Source organism: Leptodactylus fuscus, chromosome 2, assembly GCF_031893055.1.
Source record: "Leptodactylus fuscus isolate aLepFus1 chromosome 2, aLepFus1.hap2, whole genome shotgun sequence".
In the NCBI taxonomy this organism is placed as follows: domain Eukaryota; kingdom Metazoa; phylum Chordata; class Amphibia; order Anura; family Leptodactylidae; genus Leptodactylus; species Leptodactylus fuscus.
Genome location: NC_134266.1, coordinates 65904575 through 65929855, shown reverse-complemented (window position 1 = coordinate 65929855; position 25281 = coordinate 65904575). Strand labels below are relative to the sequence as shown.

Sequence of the window (25281 nt, the reverse complement as noted above, 5' to 3'; positions counted from 1 at the left end):
CTGGGCCACTGTGGTTTGTTTTTTTTAAATATCTTACCCTTTTTACATCTCTCTAAAATTAGCCATTAAATTCATGGGTTCAGGCATTTTCTCACAATCTAATAGACATTAGAAAGCTGCTTGTATGGTGATAGGGCCTCCGTACTTATTGGGCCCTAGTGTAGCTGTGCAGGTTACACCAATGGTATGTCCGACGCTGAGTGATGCACAGAAGTAAGAAATCTGGCTCCACAAAGTCGCACTACCCTGCATAAACATCTTTGAAAAGTATCCAGCAGGTCCTGACTACTTTTTGGTTAAAACACATTGTAACATGTATGCCTGTTTGAGTCTCTGTGTCACCCTCGCACGCTACGGCACAGGAGGCGGGTTCAGTTTGATTCCTTGCTTAGATTTTTTTGTTGCTCTGTCTGAATACTGCTCTATTATATCTCCTCTGTGATTGAATTTCCACCACACCCATCTCCTGCACTTTGTTTCCCTCTGTTCATCTAATAGTTAATCTTAGCCTTGCCTATGTAGGTCCTGGGCTTCCTATATACAGGTCATCAGCCCACACAGGTTTGCTGGCTATTTTGACTCTGTCCTGTGACTTTGTCCTCGCTAGCTTCCTACTTGTTCTTCTATTGTATTACTGACTTCTGACCTTTGGCTTCCCTTGTGACTATTCTTTTGAATTACAATTTTGTACTGCTTTGTCTCTCTGGCTTTGACCCTTTCTTTCCGACTTTGCTTCTGTGTTGTTTTGTCCTGTCTTGTTCTGCGTGCCACTTATTTCAGAGAAGGGATTACCGCCCAGTTGTTCCTGTCATTAGGACAGTTGGGACAATTAGGTAGGGACAGGGGCTGGGATGAGTTTAGGGCTCACTGTCTCTGTCTTCCCCTTATTCCAATATTCCAGCTGCAGCGCTAGGGAATTGCACAACTAGCAATTCCCTTACACACATATTACTAAATAAATTAGTCTAAACTGACTTGTACTAAAATGAAGGCGCAACTGATGACAGAATTCTGAAGCAAGTACTTTAGTAAATGTCGACCAATATTTTTAATGGAAGTCAATGGCAGAAGTTTTTATCTGAATACAAAGCAAGTTACCAATGGATGGGGCGAACATTCTGTGGACTGGGTCAAGTATTTTTCCCAAATATATTCTTGTTTGAAAATGTGATGGCTTATTGCAATAGTCCAATTTCTGTGGTAAGAATGTATTTATAATAAGATGAGCCAATGCTTTTACACAGCATGCACCACTATCATACATTTGTCATTTCTATTGCCTGGCCTAGGTTTAAGTGATACATAGTTACATACAATACTACAGCTGAAAATAGAGAAATATCCATCACGTTCATCCAAGTTATGGGTAAGGACATGACTGAGGGGAAGACATAAAGGGAAAAGAATTCTATACAGTGACGCAGGTGTTATTGTTATATTGTAAGAAAACATGAAGCTTTTATGACATTTTCATCTGCAGCAACTATTCCACGGGTTCACAGTTTTAGGGTGTATTCACACGTGAGGAATTTGGTGTGGAATTTCAGCGCTGAAAAAAAGCCTCCCATTAACTTCTATGGGTTCCCTTTTCTGCTACTTCCGGGGCAGTAAAAATTCGATGCCCCAGAAGTGTTTATACACCGTAAGCTATGCGGCGGAGGTGTTCGAACGAGTAATATTCGCTCATCTCTACTTGTAACCTCTGGAAACTGAAAGACAGAGGAAGTGCTCCATTGTCTTTAAGGGGGAAATTTAGTCCTAGTGGTTGAGGTTTGGTTAAAACTGTAACAAAATTGGGTCATTAAATGCTTAGGTCAAGGTCCCATGTTATGGAAAAGCTGCTTTTTTTTTGCAGATTATGTGGAGGTTTGAGCCAAAGCCAGGAATTGTTGCAAAAGGAATGGGAAATATATAGGAATCTCTAATACTTCTCTTGACTTTAGCTCAGAAAATTCATCAAAATCTGCAACAATAAAAGCAACTTTTTCGTGATGTGGGGCCTCAGCCTAAAAAACCCGCAAAAACTAGAGGCTTAAAAAAACAAAACCCTGGTGCTAGACTTAAAAAAACTCCTACAAGTAACCTCTTCAAGAGTCGTTTCAAATATAAGGCTTAGTTCACAAGCGTTGTAACGTGAAAGCACACGAACCCTATAAGACTATAATGGGGTCCATGTGCTTTCAGCATGGTCTCCGCACGGAACATACGGACAGGAAACTAGCTCACGATCTACTTTCCTACATTATTGTAACAAAAGTCAGTGACAAGTTCCCTTTAAACTGTCTGCATTTAGGTCTGTAATAAATTCCCCTCAATTTCTCAATTCATCAATTAAAAAAATCTTCAGGGAAACTTTTTGTTTTTAAAACAGGATCCAGAATGTTTCTGCAGCAAATACAAATCGATATTAATGATAAAAGAAGATATAAAGCCTGATAAAAACCCCGCTAGAATAATATGTCAAACTGGGCTCAATGCAGAGCTGAAAAGTGTCTCCGGAGCCAAGGCAGCAGCCTGCCCATCTCTCCCAGCTGCATAAATCCTCTTAAGATAGTTCCGATTCTCAACTGCAGCAATTGTGTGGTCACATTTTAGAGGATGCGGCTTGTGGTAGGACATGGGCACAATTTTAATTTTGGATTGGATCACTGACCAGATTTGGCATTTCAGAATATTGGATTTTTCATTCATCGAAACATATCCTGTTTAAAGGGATTCTATCATTAGAATCCCTTTTTTAGCTAAATCCAGATCCCGTTTTTAGCTACGGTAATTTGCTATATATTCCTGGTTTCTTCATTATGGTAATGAGTTTTCTCGCAGCACTGGGGGTGTCTCCTGTGCTGCGAGAAAACTCTCCAGCACCACGTTTTTCTTGTTTTCTTCTCTCCTGTAAGGCCACAGGAAAATGGCCGACTGCGCATATCCGTCGGCCATTTTCCTGTCGCCCAACATGAGAGAAGAGGCGGAGAACTAGAAGGCGGGGGCACTGGAGAGTTTTCTTGAATCACAGGGGATGCCCCCAGTGCTGCGAGAAAACTCATTACCATAATGAAGAAGCCAGGATTATATAGCAAATTAGCTAAAACCTAATTCTAATGATAAAATTCCTTTAAAGAGATACTCAATGAGTGAAAAAAGTAGAACTTGAGAATACTGAATGGACACAAATATTCAAAGCCCCGATAGCATACCAGAGATACAGTAAGGCTGAGTTCACACTGAGTTTTTTGGTCAGGAATTTGGTCAGGAATCCGCCTCAAAATCAGCCTTCAAAAAAAGCCTCCCAATAGAGTTCTATTAGGAGGCTTATTTTGGAGGCTGATTTTGAGGATGGTTTCTGACCAAAAAACTCTGTGTGAACTCAGCTAAGGTAGGTTTCAGGGAAGTCTTCACCATGTAACCTCGGCCATACTGTTCCTAAGGATGCTAATAACTCTTAGACAAATCAGCCAATGGGGATACTATCACAAGCAATTCATACACATGCACTCTTTGTTCAGCCAAGCATGCATATATTGCGAATGGGGAGAATTCCACTTCTGGTGGTGGCTTATCCGATGGCAGATCAAAAGGATAAGCCACTGAAATTCAATGTCCCTAATCTTGTCCCTAAAAATTTAGGAGGCCTCCATACACATTAGGTGGTCAGCTGGTCCTGCAGACATTGGCAACTTCATACGACAATAACATAAGACGTATGAGTGTCATGCCTTATGTTTATAGTGACTACTGACATATAATAGCCGTCTCTGAGCTTTGTCAAGGTCTCACTGAGGAAAGACAAGCTAAAATGAACCTATGTGAATGTTGTTCATGCTTGTCTGTGAACTTTATCTTATGTTAGGGTTGGGTCACACAGTTCATAGAGATGACATGTGGGCTGTGTAATGCTGGGCCGGCTTTATCGTAGGATTCTAGTAACACCTTCTAGTCCAGTAACCAATGTATGACTGTGACTCATGGAAAGCAGCAGAAATTCCTCTCAGCAGATAAGGACAAAGCAGCCGAGCTCATCCCTCCTTTTCATCACCTACACTCTGATCTGTAACCAGAAGTTCCATTACATCAGGAACATTTATCATCCATTGTCATACATTCATGTACTTAGACTCACAGCGGAGGAAGCCATGTTGTGGGATCGATCAATATCCACTAGGAAGTCACAGAGACATGAGGCACGTTGTTTCTAAAGACTATGTGTATCATCCATCCTATGGAGCTGGAAAGTTCCACTGTCATGCAGAATATCTGCCAATGGTTAGCAGTGATATACTGCAGAAGAAGTCGTCCTTGGTCACATATAGATCTATACAGAAATTACAGGTTACATATGGATCGATTCTCATGTATGGCCCAAATATGAGAAGGAATAGAGTGTTCTGTACAGAAGAGGGGTGCTTAACACTGCCGTCATATTATCTAAAACATACAATATGGTGGAGCAAATGAACACTGTAAGAGGCTGGTACTTTGTGGGTTGGTTTTTGGTCCTCTTTCACACATGCAATTTGTTCATCTTTTTAACAGTGAGTATTTTTACAGTGCTTTGTATTCCATGCATTTGCACGGTGGTGTTTCTGATATATCTGTAACAAGCATTTTTTACAGACATTTTGCATTTTTCCTTTTCAAAAAAATGAGAAACCCAACTAACAATATGTATATGGTCAAAAAAAGATATTTATAAGATAGAAACATCATATAAAAGAGCATGCGACTTAATATAAAATGAAAGGGGGTGTTCAGAATACACATGGTCAGATAGACAACACACAGTACTCTGCTATGTGAATGTATAGTACCAAGAAATAAGAGAAACTGATAAGTAACTCATGGGTTAATGAAAGTTAGACACTGCCTGATAACTACGGTAATACTCCTATAATCCAGCCCAAGTGTAAAACCCATGAAAAGCACTGTAAGAAGTAAAGGGCAAGTGCCTAAGGCTGGGTGGACACATATTGGTGATGAACTTTATTTGTTAAAAGTGTTTTTCTTGGGTTTTCCACTTGGGCTGGATGTGATTATGTTTAATGTTGGTTTGTTAACCTATGGTGCACCTATTGGTTTCTCTTATTTGTTTGTACTCCACATTCACATATCAACATACTGTATGCTATATATCTGACCATATGTATTATGTGCTGCTCCGTTTTATGGCTTATTGTGTCTCTTTATTTTATTCTTGTTTTTATCGTCATCTAGAGTAAGGCTCCGTTCCCACGGAGTAACGCGCCGCTCATTCTGACACGTAAACACACGCTTCAAAACAGATCCCATTGACCTCAATGGGTGCCGGCTTACATGCGCTACCCATTGAACTCAATGGAAGGCTTTTTTACCTTTTGCTTTCAATGTGATATGCGCATAGCGCCCGTAAGCTGGCACCCATTGAAGTCAATGAGATCTGTTTTGAAGTGTGTGTTTACGTGTCAGAATGAGCGGCGCGTTACTCCGTGGGAATGGAGCCTTAGGCCTCTTTTTGAGACAAGCTAGCATCCAGTGATAGTATCTTGAAATAAGATAGCGAAATATCTCGTAATACTACAGTATGACTAGCCAATAGATAATATATCTACAAACATGAATTTAAAGATATCGAACCTGTATTTCCATTATTCTAGCGTTGTATGCCCATTCAATACTAATGTCAGGTGATATGGGTTCATTTGTAATAATATAGTCCACACTACTTTCTACTGAACAGCCAACCTGCCACTTAGGTGTCGCTTTCAGTTGTTGAATACTATACTGTAGTAATACGTTCCATACAGAAATATACAGCGGCACGGCTTTGGATATGACACAACCAATGAAAGTGCCCCCTCTCTGCATCTTCTTATCTCTTTAAGTGTCACTTGGAGGTGGACCGATACCTGATAGGTAGGGGAAGAAGACTGACACCAAAGTTTTCTGGTATATGCTCATGTCCCGCAGTCCACAATCCATTTATCCCTATGGCCGGCTATAGAATTTGTAGCTTTATGGGAAACATTTTAGAAACACTAAAGCACAAACTGCACAGTAACACTACAAAGGAGTCTGTAAAATATTAAGCAGAAGTAGAATATAGAAGATACATGTTGTGTAGTGAAATGTGGCTGAGCTTAGTAAAAAACAGGAGTAACTTTGCCATAAACCCAATCCCTATACATGTAAATGACGCTGCCAAACTTACAGTTTCTTTCCTGCCTGTTGCTTTTGCTCCATCCTCCATGCAGTTAGTTCTCACAGCTGTCTGCCCTGTCTGCCTATCCCCTGTTTTGTTTCCCTCGCCCCCTGTGAGTAATATAGAAGAACAGGAAGTTCTGAACACACAGCTGTTTTAACAGCAGAGACACCCCCCCACACACACACCAAATCATCACAGCATTTACTTCCGCAGCGCCAGTGACAGATCTAGTGCTCAGATAAATGATTCTGCTACACAGACATGAAGACCTGAAGCTACTACCATAGATGTTTGTGCTATTTCAGCATTAGCTTCTATGTGTTTACCTTTATTAAACAAGGTAGCCCAGTCTCAAAAGATCCGCTTGTTTAAAGACGAAATTTAGGCTAAATAGTGGAAACGCAGCGTTTTTCCTGCTATGGAAATGCAGCAGGAAAAAAAACCTGCTGCATTTTACAGTGCCAGCAAAGTGAATGAGATTCTGGATAATCCAATACCTATAGGTTTTTTTAAGGGCCAAAAAACTGCAGAGGAAAATGTAGCAAAAAAATGCAACGAAAAACATGGCAGAAATAAACGCATTACTTTTCCACTGCCTTCTTTTAGCTGCATTTCGCTATGGGGGGTTTTAGCCTAAGGCGGGGGTCCCACATGGTGTAAACGCCGTGGAGGAACCCGTGGCGTTTTACGGTCACTACAAGGTGGATGGGATTCTAATGTTTCCCCCATCCACATCTTGCGGAAAAATATGCACAGCGGATACGGTGCGATTTGCAAAACAGTTGCGGTTCTGGAAATCGTAACATGTCAATTATACCTACGTAAACACTGGTAGTTTTTCTGTAGGGATAATGAAAGTGCAAACTATATAATTTTTATTATATTTAATGTGACTCAAGTCACCATAAGGCAGAATCCGTGGGATTTTGGGCAGAGGTGTAACTAGGAGTTCAGCACAGGGAGGTGCTAAACGCCTCAGTGGGCCTAAGTGCACCTAAGATGGCTACTGATGACGGACACTGCAGGTTATGAAGATGGCTACTGATGACGGATATCACTCCTAATGCTGCTATTAACTTCACTACAGCCTCACTACAGCTACATTACACGTCACAGGGACAAGTGACGTGTAATGTAGTTGCCCAAAGTTTGGTAGGCGAGTGCAGGGTGGAGCCAAAACCCGCTGCATGTCCTGCATAGTACTAGAATACCGGACATACAGCGAGTCCCGGCTTAATCCCGCACTTTGCTCACTTTATCCCGATGAGCAACAATCAAGCGTCAGTGTTGTGGCGGCTAGCAGGTCCTGGCTCAACCCTGGGCACTCGCCAGCTCCACAGCAGCTGCTGACTCAGCGTCACCGGTATGCGGACCGCTGCAACATGCCCTGCGGCTCGGTACTGGTCCGTGGACTGGCGGTTGGGGACCCCTGATGTAAATACCAATACCACCAATGGGGAAATTTATCACAAAGGGAATTTTTAAAGTCAGTTTTGCTAGAATCTGCATTGGTGTAAGTTACTCCAAATGTTATCATTTTATCAAATGTTGCACAAAGGGGATGATTTATTAAGACTGGCGTGTAGTATGCCATGCTTTATAGTAGGCTCACGTCTGTCACATCTTGGGTGGTTCATAGGCCTGAAGCTGGTCTCTAAACTGTTATTTTGACCAGTTTTCTGATGCAAATAGTGTTATATTTATTGGGAAATAAAGCACCTCTACGTCCACACCCTGGACACTTTTTACAAAATGGAAAGTGTGGCGCAAGTGGAAAAATTTGCAATTTTTGCACAAATAAAGGCATGCATCAAAAACTGTGACATTAAGGCTGAGGCCCCACGTTGTGGAAACGTGACATTTTTTTGTGGCAGATTGTAGCCACAAAATCTGCAATAAAAAAAACTGCTTTTATGCTACGTGGGGGCTTAACATAAAACTTACAAGAAGTTCACTTTTTCAAATGTGGAGTAATATAAAAATGCAATATATAATTTGCACCCATATAATAATTCTGGAGTGCAAGGCTGGATAAATTCCACCTTATATGGCGTCTTTATTATCAATTAATCTTCCCATATACTGTATACAAACATATTTACTCTATTTCTTCCCATAAAATGGCAACTTACTAAAAGAGTCACAATTGTTTTCTGACAAAGAAGTGTTGTATTTTTTGGCACCAAAAATGCACCATCTTGCTGATTTTCCAAACAGCTCACCACTTTTGAGAAAATAAAGGCTGACGAGAATGGGGACTCCTCCGCCTGACAGATTTACTGCCACATACACCAGGAAAACTGGTGTCGGATATCCCTGAAATCTACAGCAGTGCCTGACTGGCATAGATTTCATTTTTGGCACATGGCTGGAGCCACTTTAATAATTCTGGTGCATGTGACTCTAGCACTCTCGATATTGAGACCGAAGCACTATGCATCAGTTTTAATGAGTATCGTCCTCACAGAACTGTTTGTTTAGCTGAACCTCTAAGCCTCGCCATGTTATTGAGAATTATTACCTGTAAAAGATGCCATGTCATTCATTAGACTAAGTGCTGCTTACATTGCCAGCGCTGGTACAGGACATCCATTCTGTCCCAATGTCCTTCATTGCCAGTGGGTGGCTTTGGGTGACTTGTAGGGGTTATGTCTGGGCAGCAGCTCAGAAGGAGACACAGCGGAATGCAGCCATTGAGGATCCAGGTGCAGTGGAGCAGCCATGTTGTCACCGTCCCAGTACTGCCTAGTATCCACTGCTACCTATTACAATTGCACCATGCAGATATTTGCATTATCTCCTTTGATCGTATATTGTACTTTTTTAAATGTATATTTTAACCCATAAAGTGATTTTAATCCATAAGATGACACACAGACCAAAAGGCGTTATTTCAATGTAGAATGTGAAGACCAAGGAAGCCAATTAAAGGGATTGTCTCCTGAGTATTTACTATTTTACTGGGGGACACAATAAAATAGTTAATACTCACCCCTGTAATCCATCTCTGGACTGTTGCTATTGCTGTCCCTATCAGGCTCCATCATCTCTGCTCATTCCCGGGTTAGTCTTGTATTCATCTAACAGAATCCCAGTGCTTCCATTCCAACACTTACTGGGCCCTTGCTACTTCCTTCTTCCTGTCAAAGACACGTAAGACAAGCCTGCTTGGCCAATCAGTGGCTGTAGCCAGTCTCAATGAGTAACTGGCTGAGTGGCACTTCCTCGGTGCTGAAAAGAGACTTGTAAGTAGAGACCAGAAGGTACAGTACCTTATAAGCGGTGTAAGGTAGGAATTGGTAAGTATTGCTTCTTTAGGTTTTTAAAGCATACCAGTCGTTTCAGGTGACTTTCCACTTTTTCAGAAGTGTGAGGTTGGAAGTAAAGATAGGTAAACTTGATTAGGAAAATAAGGCTATTGGTGACAAAAGAACAAAGAGCTATAAAGAGGCCAAGTCCAGGAGCCTAAAGAGGCCCATAAGGTGTCTTTTCTCAATATCACGAGACCAGTACCATAAATTATATATTATAGTTGGGGGACTTGGAACAGAATTTGCACTGGAGCCCAAGAACTTCATGTTACTCTCTGGGGTGGGCGAGTAGGTAGGCCAAACCATAGTCTCCGACTCCTCTATTTTTCATTGCCCAACTCTGGCTCCTTCATATATGGCTGACAGCAAAAGTCAGACAGAAGCAGTAAAGATCCTACAATTTCTTAAAAAGTTAGAGATTGAACTCCATTCAAAGTAAATATGTAACAAACTGTACACTAGTTAGTTATATAAAATTAAAAATTGCATAATATAATTTACAACAATGAATCATTTTATTTACGAGCTAGAATCAGACATTTTTTTACAGACTCCGACTCCACAGCCCTGATTACAAATATACTCATGTATCATTGTAGCATTTTTGGTAACCCTACCTGAAACAGTCAGTGTGCCAATCTGAGTCCAAGGCCTGCAGATAACGTCCATCATAGATACTTTGTCCACAACTGGCACATACTGGCAAATCATTACCTGTAGAAAGAATAAAGTATGTAAGCATTAGAAAAGGAATACATTTTGAAATTATTTGTCAAAAAGTCTCAACATGGTCGCCTGAACAAAGTCAACTGAGCCAGGAGAATTAAGGAAGAAGGAAGAACATTGGGTGCAATATTTGTACTTGTTTGCACAATCCTAAAGATTTTTCCTGTCTAGTCGTGACATAGAATCCCCGGGTCAAGATCCCGAGATACGTCTTAGATTGGCAGTGACAGCAGAGCATATTAGAAGACATATTCAAGGGCTAGCCATGGGTCATCAACAAGTAGTCAACAAGATAATAATGGTTATGGCAAGAGATTAGCATCAGAAACAAAGGCAACATGAATACAACAAATGTACAACAAAGATCAATCGCAGGCCCAATGGAACAATTATAAAGGTTAAGGGCTCGTTTACACAAGGGGTGGTGGGGCGGATTTGGGCACCGAGAGTGACGCGTGGAGCCCCGTCACTCTCTGGTCAAAACCCGCCTGCCACGACCGTTGCGGTCGTGGCTTCCTCCTCCAGAGTCGGCTGAAATGAATGGGCTGACTCCAGAGGTTTCTGCCGCCAGGCGGAAGCCACAGCTCAGCGAGCCACAGAATCCGCCTGAAGAAAGGGCAGCTCGCTTCTTTTTTTCCACTAGCGGCAACATGCCACTAGCGGAAAAAAGAATGCTAGTGGTCTCCATAGACCACCATTGTATGGAGGCGGATTTTGAGGCGAAATCTGCTGTGAAAATCCGCCTCCTTGCCCCCGTGTGAATTAGCCTTAACAATGACAAGTGGTGATACTGGTCCGTAAGTCCAATAGAAGTGAATAAAGCATTGCAAACCGCCATTTCTGTATCATGTTTTATCCTCATTGTGAATGCAGCCACAGTGAAGGCAACCAAACCCTTGGTGAACGCAGACGCACACTTGCTTCTATTCTCTTTAATGGGACCCGCATATATAGTTGAGTGTTGTACTTTGGCTATCTCTGGTACGCCGATTAAAGTAAATGGGAGCAGGGGCATTTACCAGGGATTCGTCTGTCTTCACTGTGGCTACATTCACAATAGGTGTTAAACATCGCCCGTTCTCAAGCTCTTTGGGGCCCCACCAATTCACAATCCTATGGAGAAAGGATAAATATTTTTCATGGCTTAAACCCTTTAAGAATAAGCAGTTGTTTGTGTACAAGCAGAATAACATGGTTTCTGGTCATAAAATAGGTTTCATTCATTTTTCCCTAAACTAACAGGTAGAGACTAGCTGCCGTGATGTCTCCCATAGCCAGTACATGGAGAAAACAGGGGATTCTGCTCACTAACTCTCTCCAACTCATTCAGAAGCAGCACCACCATATAGGACATTACAGAGAAGTACAGAACAATATTGATGTCAGTAAAGCGCTTGGAAAAGAAGAAAAACTGTATTAGCTCTAACAGCCTGTTTCTTCTGCTGTCTTTCTAAACCTCCCTATCTACATCAGGAAATCGCCTACACATCAGGCTCCCACCAACTTACAGATTATTATCCTCTCCGCTAAGCATGCTAGACATTTTGGGAATGCCATCTACTGTATTCATCACCAATGTACTTCATGATTTCCTGTAAGCACAGCTCCATTTACATGGCACAATCCATGAAACTGGGATGAACTATAATGTGCATGGTTACAGTAAATGGCGTAAGAAGAAGGTTGGCTTTGTCAAAAAATAATATAAAAACAGTCCAGTTCTTATGTGCGGGTTGTGTCTTGACTTGCAGCTCATCTCTCTTTAAGGGAAAAGCTGAACTGTAATATCATACACAACCATAAAGCAGGGTGGCACTGTTCATAAGAAGTAACACTATATTTGGCCATTATTATATGATTTACAGTAGTTATCTCTGTCTGTAGTTTGCAATTCTCCATGAGACTAGGGATTCCTGCACATAACCGAGGGTGCAATCTGTGTATGTTCTGAAATCCGTCCTGATGTTTTTAGGGCAAGTCCTATAAAAAAAAATCCATTGGAACAAATTGGGGAATATCAGATCGGGACCAATCCTTGTAACATACTCAGAATGCACACGTGGTTGTGTACATGAAGTCTGAAGTCTTGGCCTTTCTGCTTTTCTCTTTTTCTGCTTGCACTCACTCCTCCACTACTGCTATAAATCTGACTCGGGTGGCCTGCATTTTGTCTCAAGTGGGATATATTAGAGAAGAATTTTTTTAGATATATTTTTAAACAATACAATTTTCTTTTATGTAATTGCCTGTAGTATTGAGTTATGAAAAGCTAGCTGAAATGAAAGTGACCTGGATTCTGGTTCCTGTCTCAGTTAGCGGGAGTTATGTCCTGACTTCAACTTAACAGCAGTACAGAGTCATCCACGCCCTGCTTCACCATTCCACCCAACTCTGCCTGGGGAGTGGTAGGTGTCATATCATATAGTGACGTCACTTCTATCACACCTGCTCCTCCCTGAAAGCTCCAGAGTAGAGATAGAAGAAGAGCAGGGGAACGGAGTGAGGTGAGTATTGGGGGGGGGGGGGGTTGTTTGACACTGTGGGGGAACCAGTAGAGGGACATAATACTGTGGGGGCAACAGCGGGGGGAATTTACTGCGGAGGCAGGTAGAGGGGGACATTATACTGTTGGGACAGCTGGAGAGGGAATTTAAACTGTGGGGCAGATGGAGGGGGACAATACAATTTGGGGGCAAATAAAGAGGACATTATACTGTTGGTGTAGTTGGACATTATAATGTGGGACATCAGCAAAAGGAGTTCATTCTCAATTGGAGCGGGACATTATAATGTGGGGGCATATTATGTCAGGTGACTGTAGGGGCATTATACTGTGCGGGAGTATTAAGAGAAGTTGATGAGAATGGGCAGATTCAATTGTAAATTGTAATATGTGCCATGTGTCCATTAATATACATTTTTGTGTCTGAGCACCCACTGGATTAAATGATGTCCCTATTCCCATTATGTTACAAGCTCAGTATATATTGTTCAGAATACACGCGGCGTTAACACGGCGTATATGCGCACCGTAAAAAAAACCGCGGCGTACACGTCCCGTATTTTTCTATTCCAGTTATTACTTGCTGCTCTCCGTAGATCACAGCTTATTACAGGAGTGGATGTAAGTTTTACCATCCTCTTCCTCCGGCTTGCATACCCGGCACATCAGTTTATAACATACTTAATGTGAATTATTTACATATCCTCTCGGATACTATAGTGCGCCGTTGTAGCCAGATATTGTGCGTGTCATTTACCTGAAGTGCAGATTCCAACTTGAAGGTTTCTCTATGGAAATCTAGCATGTATATTAATAAACTCACAAGTCTCATGATATTAGAGCTAGCGTAATGCCAGCAGTCGGCTTTCTGATCTGAATAACATCCTATTCAGCTATTTCAGAGAAAATCACTATTTAGTTTTTAATTAATCTCCCTACTATCCATTGTCAAGTATCTCTCTGAAGAACAGTGTCCTTTCTGTTCTGTGTCCTATAGGTGTGGATGAACTGTCAGCTGTCTGTAGAAGACTACAATGCAATTACATGGTTGTAGCCCCACCAGCGGACAACACCAAGTGTCTGACCATCAGATCAGCATCAGCACAGTGACTATCTTAGGGGTATGGAGGAAATTAGCAAAACTAGTGTTTCCTAAATCTGTCTTGGTCCCCTGTACCTGAAAATGTAGATTTTTCTAATATATTAGGTAAGGAGATACTGGTTGATGTTGGACATAATAGAGAAAAAAAATCTGTTGCGCGCCAAAAAGGGCAGCTTGCAGAATAATTACATGAATAAATACCCAAAGGTGCTATCTATACAACAACAACGTGGCCCACTTTACATTTTTCTTGCCCTGCGGGTAAGTGCTACTGATCAGTGATATCCTTTACCAAAGCGTATGGTTGCGATGGCAAACCTATTTCATGGGTGCCAGAGTTGGCACTCAGAGCCCTGTCTGTGGGCACCTATCTATTGAACAAATCATACTGTGTGGGGGCCACTGTGGAGCAGATTGTACTGTGTGGGAGCCACTGTGGAGCAGATTATACTGTGTGGGGGCCACTGTGGAGCAGATTGTACTGTGTGGGAGCCACTGTGGAGCAGATTATACTGTGTGGGGGCCACTGTGGAGCAGATTATACTGTGTGGGGGCCACTGTGGAGCAGATTGTACTGTGTGGGAGCCACTGTGGAGCAGATTATACTGTGTGGGGGCCACTGTGGAGCAGATTGTACTGTGTGGGGCCACTGTGGAGCAGATTATACTGTGTGGGGGCCACTGTGGAGCAGATTGTACTGTGTGGGCCCCTGTGGAGCAGATTATACTGTGTGGGGGCCACTGTGGAGCAGATTGTACTGTGTGGGGCCCCTGTGGAGCAGATTGTACTGTGTGTGGGGCACTGTGGAGCAGACTGTACTGTGTGGGGCCACTGTGGAACAGATTGTACTGTGTGGGACCACTGTGGAGCAGATTGTACTGTGTGGGACCACTGTGGAGCAGGTTGTACTGTGAGGGACCACTGTGGAGCAGATTGTACTGTGTGGGACCACTGTGTAGGAGATTGGACTGTGTGGGGCCACTGTGTAGCAGATTGTACTGTGTGGGGCCACTGTGGAGCAGGTTGTACTGTGTGGGGCCACTGTGGAACAGATTGTACTGTGTGGAGCCACTGTGTAGCAGATTGTACTGTGTGGGACCACTGTGGAGCAGATTGTACTGTGTGGGGCCACTGTGGAGCAGATTGTACTGTGTGGGGCCACTGTGTAGCAGATTGGACTGTGTGGGGGCCCTTCACTATTTAGAGCACACAGTTTTTGTTTAATAGCAGACATAGTTAATAGTGAGCAGTAATTGTTCAAAATCATACCAAACGCAGTACTGTACAAAGTTGTCTGTATAATTGAAAGCTCTGTAAAGCCCCATTCACACAACCATATATTGCTAGTCCGTAATTGTCCACATTTGTGGATCCGCAAAATATTAAGGTTAAATTGCCGTGTTGGCACTTTGTACGTAAATGAGTGAATTTGGGGTTGCAGTTTGGGCACTCGGTCTCTAAAAGGTTCACCATCAATGGTCTATAGCATGGAAAATAAGATGAAATTACACATAGATAATGTTTATTTCCTTATTGGTTAAAAAAATAGCGTCTCTCAGCTACGGCTCCTCACACCCAGCCAATGGTAAAAGCAGGGAACTTTGTTATTAGTGAGGGGGCTTCAGCCGACTAGGAGACAGCGTGGCATGGAGGGGCCGAAGAGGATGCAGTGTTGGCGGAGTGGACATCTTTAACAACCTCTGACCAATCTTTATCACCTGCTGCTGTCAAGTAAGACGTAGTTTGGGTGCCTGGCTCGAGTCAATAAACCTGGGTGGGTAAATACACACCAGTCAATGTCACATACACTACATTGGGTTGTCTGTGCCACAGTCTAGTACACATATCAGGCCACAGCAAAAAAACGTTGCGGGAAGAACCGCAGCGGCAACTCATCATGGTCTTTCCCGCAGTGCTTTTCATAGAAAGGAATCCTCTGCAGACTGTCTGCTTCCATTACACCTAAGCGATCCATGTGTGGACCAGTATGAAGCACTGTGGTATTGAAAGGTGCTGCAAGTTATTGAATACCAGACCCCTAAAACCTCCATTTATACACTGATCTTTATGATCTTGATGCATGTTGTTTATAAAGCCCCTGCTATAACCCTAATTCTATGTCAAGCACGTACAGTACAAGGGTATGGACAGGGACGTCCGCAATGTCCCCAAGCTCCTGTCCTCATCTGCATGCTCATCAGTATGCTGTCTTCAATGGGATCAATACTTTTTCTGTGAGCTTTCATTTACTGTATCATCCATCAACTTGTCAATAAATGCAACAAAATAAAATGAAAAATCAAATCTATATGAATAACAAATACAGGAAAAAAAACCCTGAAGGTACCATAACCAATATAATCCTTTATAGGGAATATTTAGCTGACAGACACAACATAATAATTGAATAAAGGAAAAATATGCAACTTTATTAAAAAAATAATTTTTGTATTCAGCTCCTGCATACTTTCAGATCTTATTGTGTTTGGTACCATTGAAGTAATATGGATGGGTAATTGTATGTTTTATGTCTATAGCCAGCATTACTTGTAAAGATGTCATACACTTGCTCAGCTAGCGGCTATTCCTAATGAATTTCCACAGATATGCACACTATATTCATCTGAGCATGCATGTATCCTGGACTGTCAGAGGGCAGTAAGCTGTCATTCTCTCTTTATGCTGTCTGACATGTTAGACCCATTCACATGGTTGTTTGTCAGATAAGCCCTTTATCTTGAACAAAACAAAGACCCCTGTCAATATGCAGTAATCCAGTAACAATACCGTGGCTTTAAGGCCTACATACACGCCAACGGCTCTTTCTTGTGTGTCATATGACAGTCCTGAGATCCCTGTATGATTTAGAAGTGGCTGTAATGAAAGAGGGCATAGCAATGCTAAACCATACGTCATTTAGAGTCTATGACAACCCTATGGATATTGTACCTACTGGATAGCACCAAGAATCTGTCACACAGGCTTTATACTATAATAGCAGTAGATACTCACAATACCCAAAAGGTTGATTTACACAATTTTACTGACACATTACACCTTTGTGACAAGAATGAGTGTGGCAGATACTGACTGATGGTGGATATTTGTAAAGACGTTGACTGCTATGATGGATTTTTTCAGTCATGGTCCGGTTCTTAGTTTGACATCCATTCATGCTAAACAATAGATCTGTATCCCATTAATATAAGACCAGACCAGGCCTCAGGTCACAGCGGAGATCAATTCGAGGATCTGTTGTCTCAACACTGTCGTCTAAGATAACAACATCCTCCACAGACCGACTCTGACCAACAAGGTGTCGCGTTTTAGACAATTTTCTGCTGGTGCTAATACTTGCTGCCTTTCCATGGAAGAAACAAATGTGACAGATTCCAACTGAAGTCACAAACCTTGGAACATTCTTCTCTGATCATTGTTGGGGTCAGTAAAGACTGGTAACAGATCTGCATCCAATTCACAGAAGCCCAGACCAGATCATGCCAGAGATCTACTGCATCTCCCATATTGGGTGGCAGAGTAGATTACCTAGAAGCAGCCATGGTTGGTTCAAAGAGTCAGATAGAGGAACAGGCCGCTGTCCTGTGGGTGCAGACACCGAAGCAAATGACTTTAACAAATAGGGGGCTTGTTGTTAGAGAGTCTGTACAGACCCTCCGAAGCCTGGATGACTTCACTCGTGCGTCGGAGGTCTGTACAGACCTTACTGAGCATGCGCAGTACACTCTGTTCGGCAAAGACTTCCAGGAGCGTACTGTGCGTGAGCGCAACTGCAGCCTCGAAAATATGGCGGCCGGCCGACATGCGTAGTCGGCTCTACTAGTGTCTCGCTGGCAGAGCCGACTGCGTAGGCATCGGAGCTGAAGCAGAAAGAAGTCAACAGAGAAGGGAAGGATGCAGCTGAAGAAGGAGGCGTCGCTGGAGAGATTTCTCGGGCAGCAGTGAAGACGACCCCATCGCCGTTTGAGCGCTGGGGCCCCACCCCCATTGCTGAGAAAGAACCCATCAGCATACCGATAAAAAACGGAATTTCTAAGGAACGGCACCGTGGAGACCACGTCTAAAGGTAAGAGACAAATAGCCTTTCTAAAGGCTATTCCGACGTCTCAAGCAGAAAAAATAGCTATTTAGTGGTAGAATCCCTTTAAGCTGGAGCTTAGAGACAAAATTCAGTTGTAGGGGGTAAAAAATATTCAGTTGTAGGGGGTGGATATATTAAAAAAAAGCCAATTTTTTCAGGGGCACAGCGGCTATCATATGATGTATGTCATTTAGCATTTTGTAGTAGGTTGCAGGTCCTCTGTAAGGCATATTATAATATTATAATGCATTCAGTGCATATGTGGATTTCCATAAGCTTTATAAAAACCATGTAGTGTATTTCCAATACTGAACAAGCCATTACAGTACAGTAAAGATACAATACTTAGTAGAAGAATAGTGGAATGGTAAGTATGTCCATAATCCTAGGGTAAGAGAATCTGCATTTGGACTACCCCAAGCTAGCACACCAGCCGGTGATATCCTGGTCATTTTCCACATCTGTCCAAGTTATCTGAAGCCCAAGAATCTAAAGCAGGGATAGGGAACCTTCGGCTCTACAGCTGCTGTGAAACTACAACTCCCAGCATGCTGCATTCACTTCCATGGGAGTTCCAAGAACAGCAGAGCAAGTATGCATGCTGGGAATTGTAGTTTTGCAACAGCTGGAGAGCTGTAAGTTCCCTACCCCTGATCTAAAGTAATGGAGAAAGAAGTCTGCAGGACCAAGTTCTGGCGACACAAACCTCTGGGGCACAGAGATTCACAGCAGAATGGTGCTAGTTACTTGCCATAGACATTGCCCCACCTATGACACATTTTTATTACACGGTTTATTACAGAAGGTCTTTTATTAAATAGCTTGATATTATTTTCTATACCACAGAAAAACTACTTATCACAAAACATTTTGGATCTACATTATATTATAACTAGCTTCTGCTCGTCACTTCATGCGTGTTGTTGGGATCCATGATCTGCTTGCTCTGGCGTTTCAACAGCACTCAAGCTGGCCTGCCGCTGAACTTGTTCCTCGTGCCATGCCTATGATTGTTCCGGCATCTCAGCAGCCCATATAAGCAACCATATAATGAGCGTGTTGTTGGCATTGATGATCTGCCTGATCCGGCGTTTCAGCTGCTCTAAAAGCCATTTGACGCCTAGCTTGCTCAATCCTCCTCAGAACTGCTTGAGGAGAAGTCTGTTGACTTCTGACCTTCATAGCTCTCGTTTTTTTGAGTATTTTGCAACAAATTAGATTTTCGTTTTCCCGGCATGAAAAATTGGGAAACTGCCAAGTTGGATTAAAGGGGTTTTCCCATCTCAGTGTCTCAGCACGCTGCCTGCAGTGTCTGCTTCTCACTTCCTGTATTTGTCTTCCTCCCACCTCCCTCTGGTTGAACAGGACACAGAACACTAATGCAGATCTGATAATATGCAGATACTTGTACAGAAGGGAATCAGTGTTATTGGTGTGTTTACATAGAGATATAAGAGACCAGGCTTTATCAGCAAACTGCAATTAGCTGAACGATTGTCCTGCTGGCAAGAGCAGTTTAACATTAGAAGGATACATAAATTGATAACAGTCGTGAAGCCATGTCATTTACTGGGATAAAAAGTAGCCTATGTGCTAATCGAGGTTACACTCTATGTGCCAAATTTCATCCAAATCCGTTCAGTTGTTTTTGCGTGATTGACTAACAAACATCCAAACATACAAACTTTCACATTTATAATATTAGTAGGAAGTAGGATACAATATATATTATGATACATAGGATAAAGAGGTCATCAATATGTTTCATGGTGTCAGAAAGGGCTTCTATTGACACTTTTATATTCTTGTTCCAGTCTTAGGCTAAGGTCCTGCGTTGAGTAAAGGCAGCAGTTTTGGTTGATGCGTTTACCAACAGATTTAATAACAGAAGAAAAATCGCAGAAAAAAATACCGCAAAAATGCAATAAAAATTGCTGCTAAAAAACGTGATGCATTTCCACCACGTTTTTTTTTCTGCAGCATTTTATAGCTGTGTTCCTTAACATGGGGCCTTAACCTTAAAGAGGTTTTCTGAGCGAAAAGTATTGAAGACCTATGCTAAAGATAGGTCAATAAAAATCAGATCAGTGGGGGTTTATCAGCTAACTCTCCCACTGATCAGCTGTTCTCAGCAGCTGATACACAGAGAATGGAGCAGGAAGCAGACAGCTCTATCCCCTGTGTAATGGTCAGACAAGGTTACTGCATATCAGCCATTTGACTGGGAGCTAAGCTGCAGTGACTCTGTTGAGCCAGTACACAGAGAACACAGCTGTCTGCTTTCTGCTTCATTCTCAGCTGCTGTGAAAAGCTGATCGGTGGGGATGCCATGTGTCAGACCCTCACCAACCTGATATTTAAGATAAGATAATAGATAAGATAATCCTTTAATAGTCCCACATTGGGGAAATTTCAGCGTGTTACAGCAGCATAGTAATACAGATACAGGATAATACAGAGTAATATATTACAGACGTAGACACAGATAAGCTGAGAAGAGAAGATATACTAGGAGTCCATGGCAGCTAAGGAAAAAAAACAGAAGAGAAAGAGGAAGACCTCATGGTCATCGTCATAATCATTTAGTTCTCTGTGCGGAGTGATCTTCGTTTGGTCTTTATGACCTACTCTTAAGACATTTCAATTGTTGGTCTGTTCTTAATATATTTTTATCCTGAAAAAACCTTATTCACATTAAACAGATTTCTTGCAGAAATTTTTGCTACTATCCCATTCATCAGAATGTGGTTTGCAGAAACCCATGTACTTGCCCCCAAAACAACACCATTCACATGATTTCCAGTTAACAAATCTCATTTTTAGCACCAATTCTGTATCAAGATAGGACAGGACGCTTTGCTTAAAAAAAAAAAAAAAAAAAAAAAGAAAAAAAAGCAGTACTGAAAAAGCCAGACTGACCCCACATTGGCGCTGATTTTTAGGCAGATAAAGACTCAAAATCAGTGCCAAAAAAGCAGTGTGAACATACTGTACGGAATAACTCATTCTAACCAATATGATATCCCAGCATGCATCACTATGTGAGTATATGCTATGCTGATTCCAGCACTTACTGTTCTTTTTAATAGGTAACATAGTGCACTATTAACGTCCATCACACAAGCTGCCTATAATGTATAGTACTCAGCATAAGACAAGCAAAAATATATCCATTGCTTCAGTTCTCTTCTAATAATATCTGATTCTAGAAAGACCCCATCGCCTTCATTGTATCTACAGTAACCCACCAGATGCACTTACAGTAATGAACGCCTGCTACTGCCATCTGTCACCATTCACTACCAAAATAACATCTGCTGAGACCCCTAGCAGCTATCTATAAGAAGTCGTGAAAACCACAAACATCTCTGACCATACACTGGAAGGGTATATTCACATGCTCAGGTTTTGTTTAGATGCAGTTTTGGAAGTAGTATCTGTTCTTTATACTTCTCTCTGTTTATGATGCGCATCTGATGTAAAACCATGCCATATGATGCCATTTTTCTTGTGGCCGCAGACACTCGCAGTCGGCTCTGCCCGAGGCCTAGAAGTTTGACCGCCCGCGCTGGAAGAGGAGGCGTGAAGAGGCCGCTCCTGAAAAAAATGGAGGCAGCACTGGAGAGTTCCCTGGCAGCACTGGGGACGCCCCCAGTGCTGTTTAAGCGTTGGGACCCGCCCCAGTGCTGAGAGAGAACTTATTTGCATACCGACAAAAACCGGGATTTATACCGAACGGCAGTGCGGAGAAGGCATCTAAAGGTAAAAGAATAGCCTTTCTTAAGGCTATTCCTACATGTCAACAAGAAAACAATTGATTTTAATGGTAGAATCTCTTTAAATCCCCATCATTGCAGCGCTGCTACTACAGTGCTCCTGGTGCTCTCTGCTTACTCCACTGTAGTGCTGACATACCTTCTACAAAAGTGACCGCTACAAGCTATCACTACAGATGTCACATGGCTGCATTAAATTCAATGTAGGCTATTCACATGATACTCTCATATGTATATGGAATATGTGACAACAGGCCCCCTTTGAGTGCAAGATGGCCATGAAAAATGGATATTTTCCATAGCCATTTTGAACCTCAGTTGTCTGATTCTAGCCTTAAAGAGCAGCAGAGCGGCACAGAGAGGGATTCCACTGGTGAGAAATGGTTGGTTTATTATTTTGTGCAACCCCACCACCTTGGCCATGTATCACAGAAACGCATCAGAAAAAAAACACTCCATTTTACAGTCCCAGCAAAGTGAATCTAAACCACCCATAGCGTGTCCTGCATTTTTGTAGAGGCCTTTTGGCACCATCCACACCACATTTCCATTAACCATATGTTACTTAAAGGGGGGCTCTAATTCATTTTTAAACCCCTGCAAAGGCGTAAAATAACAAACGCTGCATATTCACTTCTCCGTTTGGCCGGAGTCTCCAATTAGACGTTTATTGACATTCTGCCTCCATGTGAGCACATCAGCCAATCAGAGATTGAGTGGGGACACTCTGATTGGCCGGAATATCGCTGCTCAGTCACTGATTGGCTGCATCACTCATGTGGGGACCCAAATAAAACTCTCATTGAGATCCCTGGCCAAACAGCGAGGTGCGTATGCATGTACTGCACAGCTTGTTGTTTTGAAGGCTTTTACACAAAACTTGTTACCTAGCTTTTTTTTTTTTTTTTTTTTTTTTGGGGGGGGGGGGAGGAAGTGGTGTAACATTTTACATTGCATTTATGAAATGCCCCTTGTTCGAAAAGGTACAAAATAAGGGGCAATTGAACTCGAAGGACATGGGAAGTATAAAAAACCCAACAGGTCTGACAGCTTTGGATTCACAAGTTCCATTATGTGAATTCTGTGCAAAATGTACGACAAAGTTACATCTTTTAGTGAATTAGGAGCACAGAATGCCGAGGTCTAAAAACGGTCAAGCCAGAAAATTTGTGCAAATGGTAACTGACCGCACTTCAGCATAGACTGAACTGGCCTACGTGTACAATGTTGCAAGGCACCTGTCACCCACACCCATAATACCTGTCAGTCACCATGCTAATCCCAAGTATACACAAGCATCCCCTATGCTGACATATCAATGTGCTGTATTAACAACAGTGCAAAGTACATAAACACCATAAACACTCCAACAATCCACTGTCTTCACACCATAACCCTGACAACACCCATAACATCAATCAATCTCAGCACATGTGACCAACATAGGCCACATCGAGAAATAAAACATCTCAACACCAACATAATATATAGCAATGGATAATAAAAAACTTCAATGAAGGTGCCACCATTCACATCCAATACACTGCACTGGCACAATGCACATAATATTACATTGAGAAATATCTCATTTTAACTCTTTGCTTTCATCTTATCTCTGACTTTGCTACCTATTGTATCTTCCACACTCCCATCTGGTTGTATTGTGTGAATAACCATATTTCAGTAGTAAAATGAAATCCATGATATACCCATCTCACAATACATACTGTATGGCACTTTCTAGTTTAATGCTCTAGGGAAATATTCACACAAGCAGTTTGGTGCTGGTTTTTGAAGCCAAAAACAGGCAAGGATTATAAAAAGAGGGAAAGTACAATGGAAAGGACAGATACAACTTCTCTTGTAGGTCCATTCCTGGTTTTGGCTTTAAAAACTGCATAAAAAAAACTTCAAACCTGACCAGGAGCTGCACGTGCGAATATACCCAACATGTCTTATGTATGTACAGCCATGGTCTACACTCAAGAACAACCCAGAGCTGGTACCAATGAGCAGGCATGTAATAACATAGAAATAACATATGTAATAACAATATCAACAACATCATGGATTGTAACAGTATCATCGATTCTGTAACCATCCGGACCAGGAAATCCATAACCTGCAGGAATGTGCCTGTCACTGAATTATCCAACGTCAGAGTAAGCATATGCCACCATTGCTTCATTCTGATAAACAATCCCAACCATTTCCCTAAGGATATATTCACACATGCAGGTTCTGTTCAGGTTTTGGCACCATTTTTAAAGTCAAAGTCACCCATGCCATGGCTCAATAAAAAGTGAATTATTATACTGTATGCCCTTTATACTTTCTCTCCTTTTATGATCAGCAACTGGTTTTGGCTTTAAAAACAGCATCACAAAAACCTGATCAAAACCCAAAAGTGTGAAATCGCCACCATATCATCAGTTATACCATTATTCTGGGACCATAGTCCTGAATCTGTAAAGGCACATCAGCTCTTCCTATAATACCATACAGAAGAGCTGAAGCCAAAAGCCACAGCCTTGGCACCACACACCTGCACCACAGCAATGGCACCACAGTCCTGCACCATAGCCATGGCACCACAGACCTGTCCCCTAGTCCTGGCACCACAGATCTGTCCCCTAGTCCTGGCACCACAGACCTGCAACATAGCCCTGGCACCAAAGATCTGTCCCATAGCCCTGGCTTCACGAAGCTGCACCATAGCCCTAGCACCTCAGACCTGGAATCATAGTCCTAACACCACAGACCTGTACCCTAGTCCTGGTACCACAGAGCTGAGCCCTAGTCCTGGCATCATGGACTTGTACTCTAGTCCTGGCACAATGGAGCTGCACCAAAGCCCTGGCATCACGGACCGATACCATAACCCTGGAATCATACCCCAAATACCACAGACTTGCATCATAGCCTGGAGCCACACACCTGTACTCTAGACTTGGTACCACAGACCTGTCACCCAAACCTGCATCACAGCCATGACCTGTATGGCTATGGCATAACACACACCATAGTCTTGGCACCACACACTTGCACCATAGCCCTATACCAAAGCCTTGGTACCACACACCTGTATCATAGCCCTGGCAACACAGATTGTACCATAGCCCTGGTACCACAGTCCTGCTCCACACATCTGCACCACAGCCCTGGCACCACACACCTGCACCATAGCTTTGGCACCACAACCCTGTACCATAGCCTTATACCACAGCCTTGGTACCACAGCCCTGCACCATAGCCCTGTGCCACAGCCCTGGACCATGCTGTACTGTAGCAGCTGCCATGTCTCACCTTCTTCTTCTCCCATGTGTTCCTCACTCCAGGAGCAGCACAGTAACATCAACCTCATTCACCCCACGTGTGTGAGGCCGCAGATCCGGGGGTCCCAGTGCGGGTACAGTGTCCTGCCTGTAGCTCAGCTTCCCTGGCTTGTCCCTTGCATGGGAAGCACGGCTACCCACAGATGCTACACAGCAGAATGGGAGGAGGATGGACAACCATGGAGATTTCCCTGGGAAAGATGCTCCGCTATAGGAGAGGCAGGACGAGCATTATGTCACAGGCAGCCTGCAAT

General features: G+C 42.6%; 1 protein-coding gene across 1 annotated transcript in view; it reads right to left on the bottom strand.

Annotated features, from left to right (window-relative positions):
* Positions 1-25281, bottom strand: part of LIMK1 (LIM domain kinase 1) — a 58670-nt gene extending 33389 nt beyond the window's left edge. Inside the window, exons 1-2 of the mRNA XM_075263875.1 lie at positions 24999-25281; positions 10104-10200 (exon numbers count right to left, since the gene is read on the bottom strand). Of these exons, the coding sequence (XP_075119976.1) occupies positions 10104-10200; positions 24999-25056 (155 nt within the window). The 5' untranslated portion in view covers positions 25057-25281. The remainder of the gene's footprint in view (positions 1-10103; positions 10201-24998) is intronic.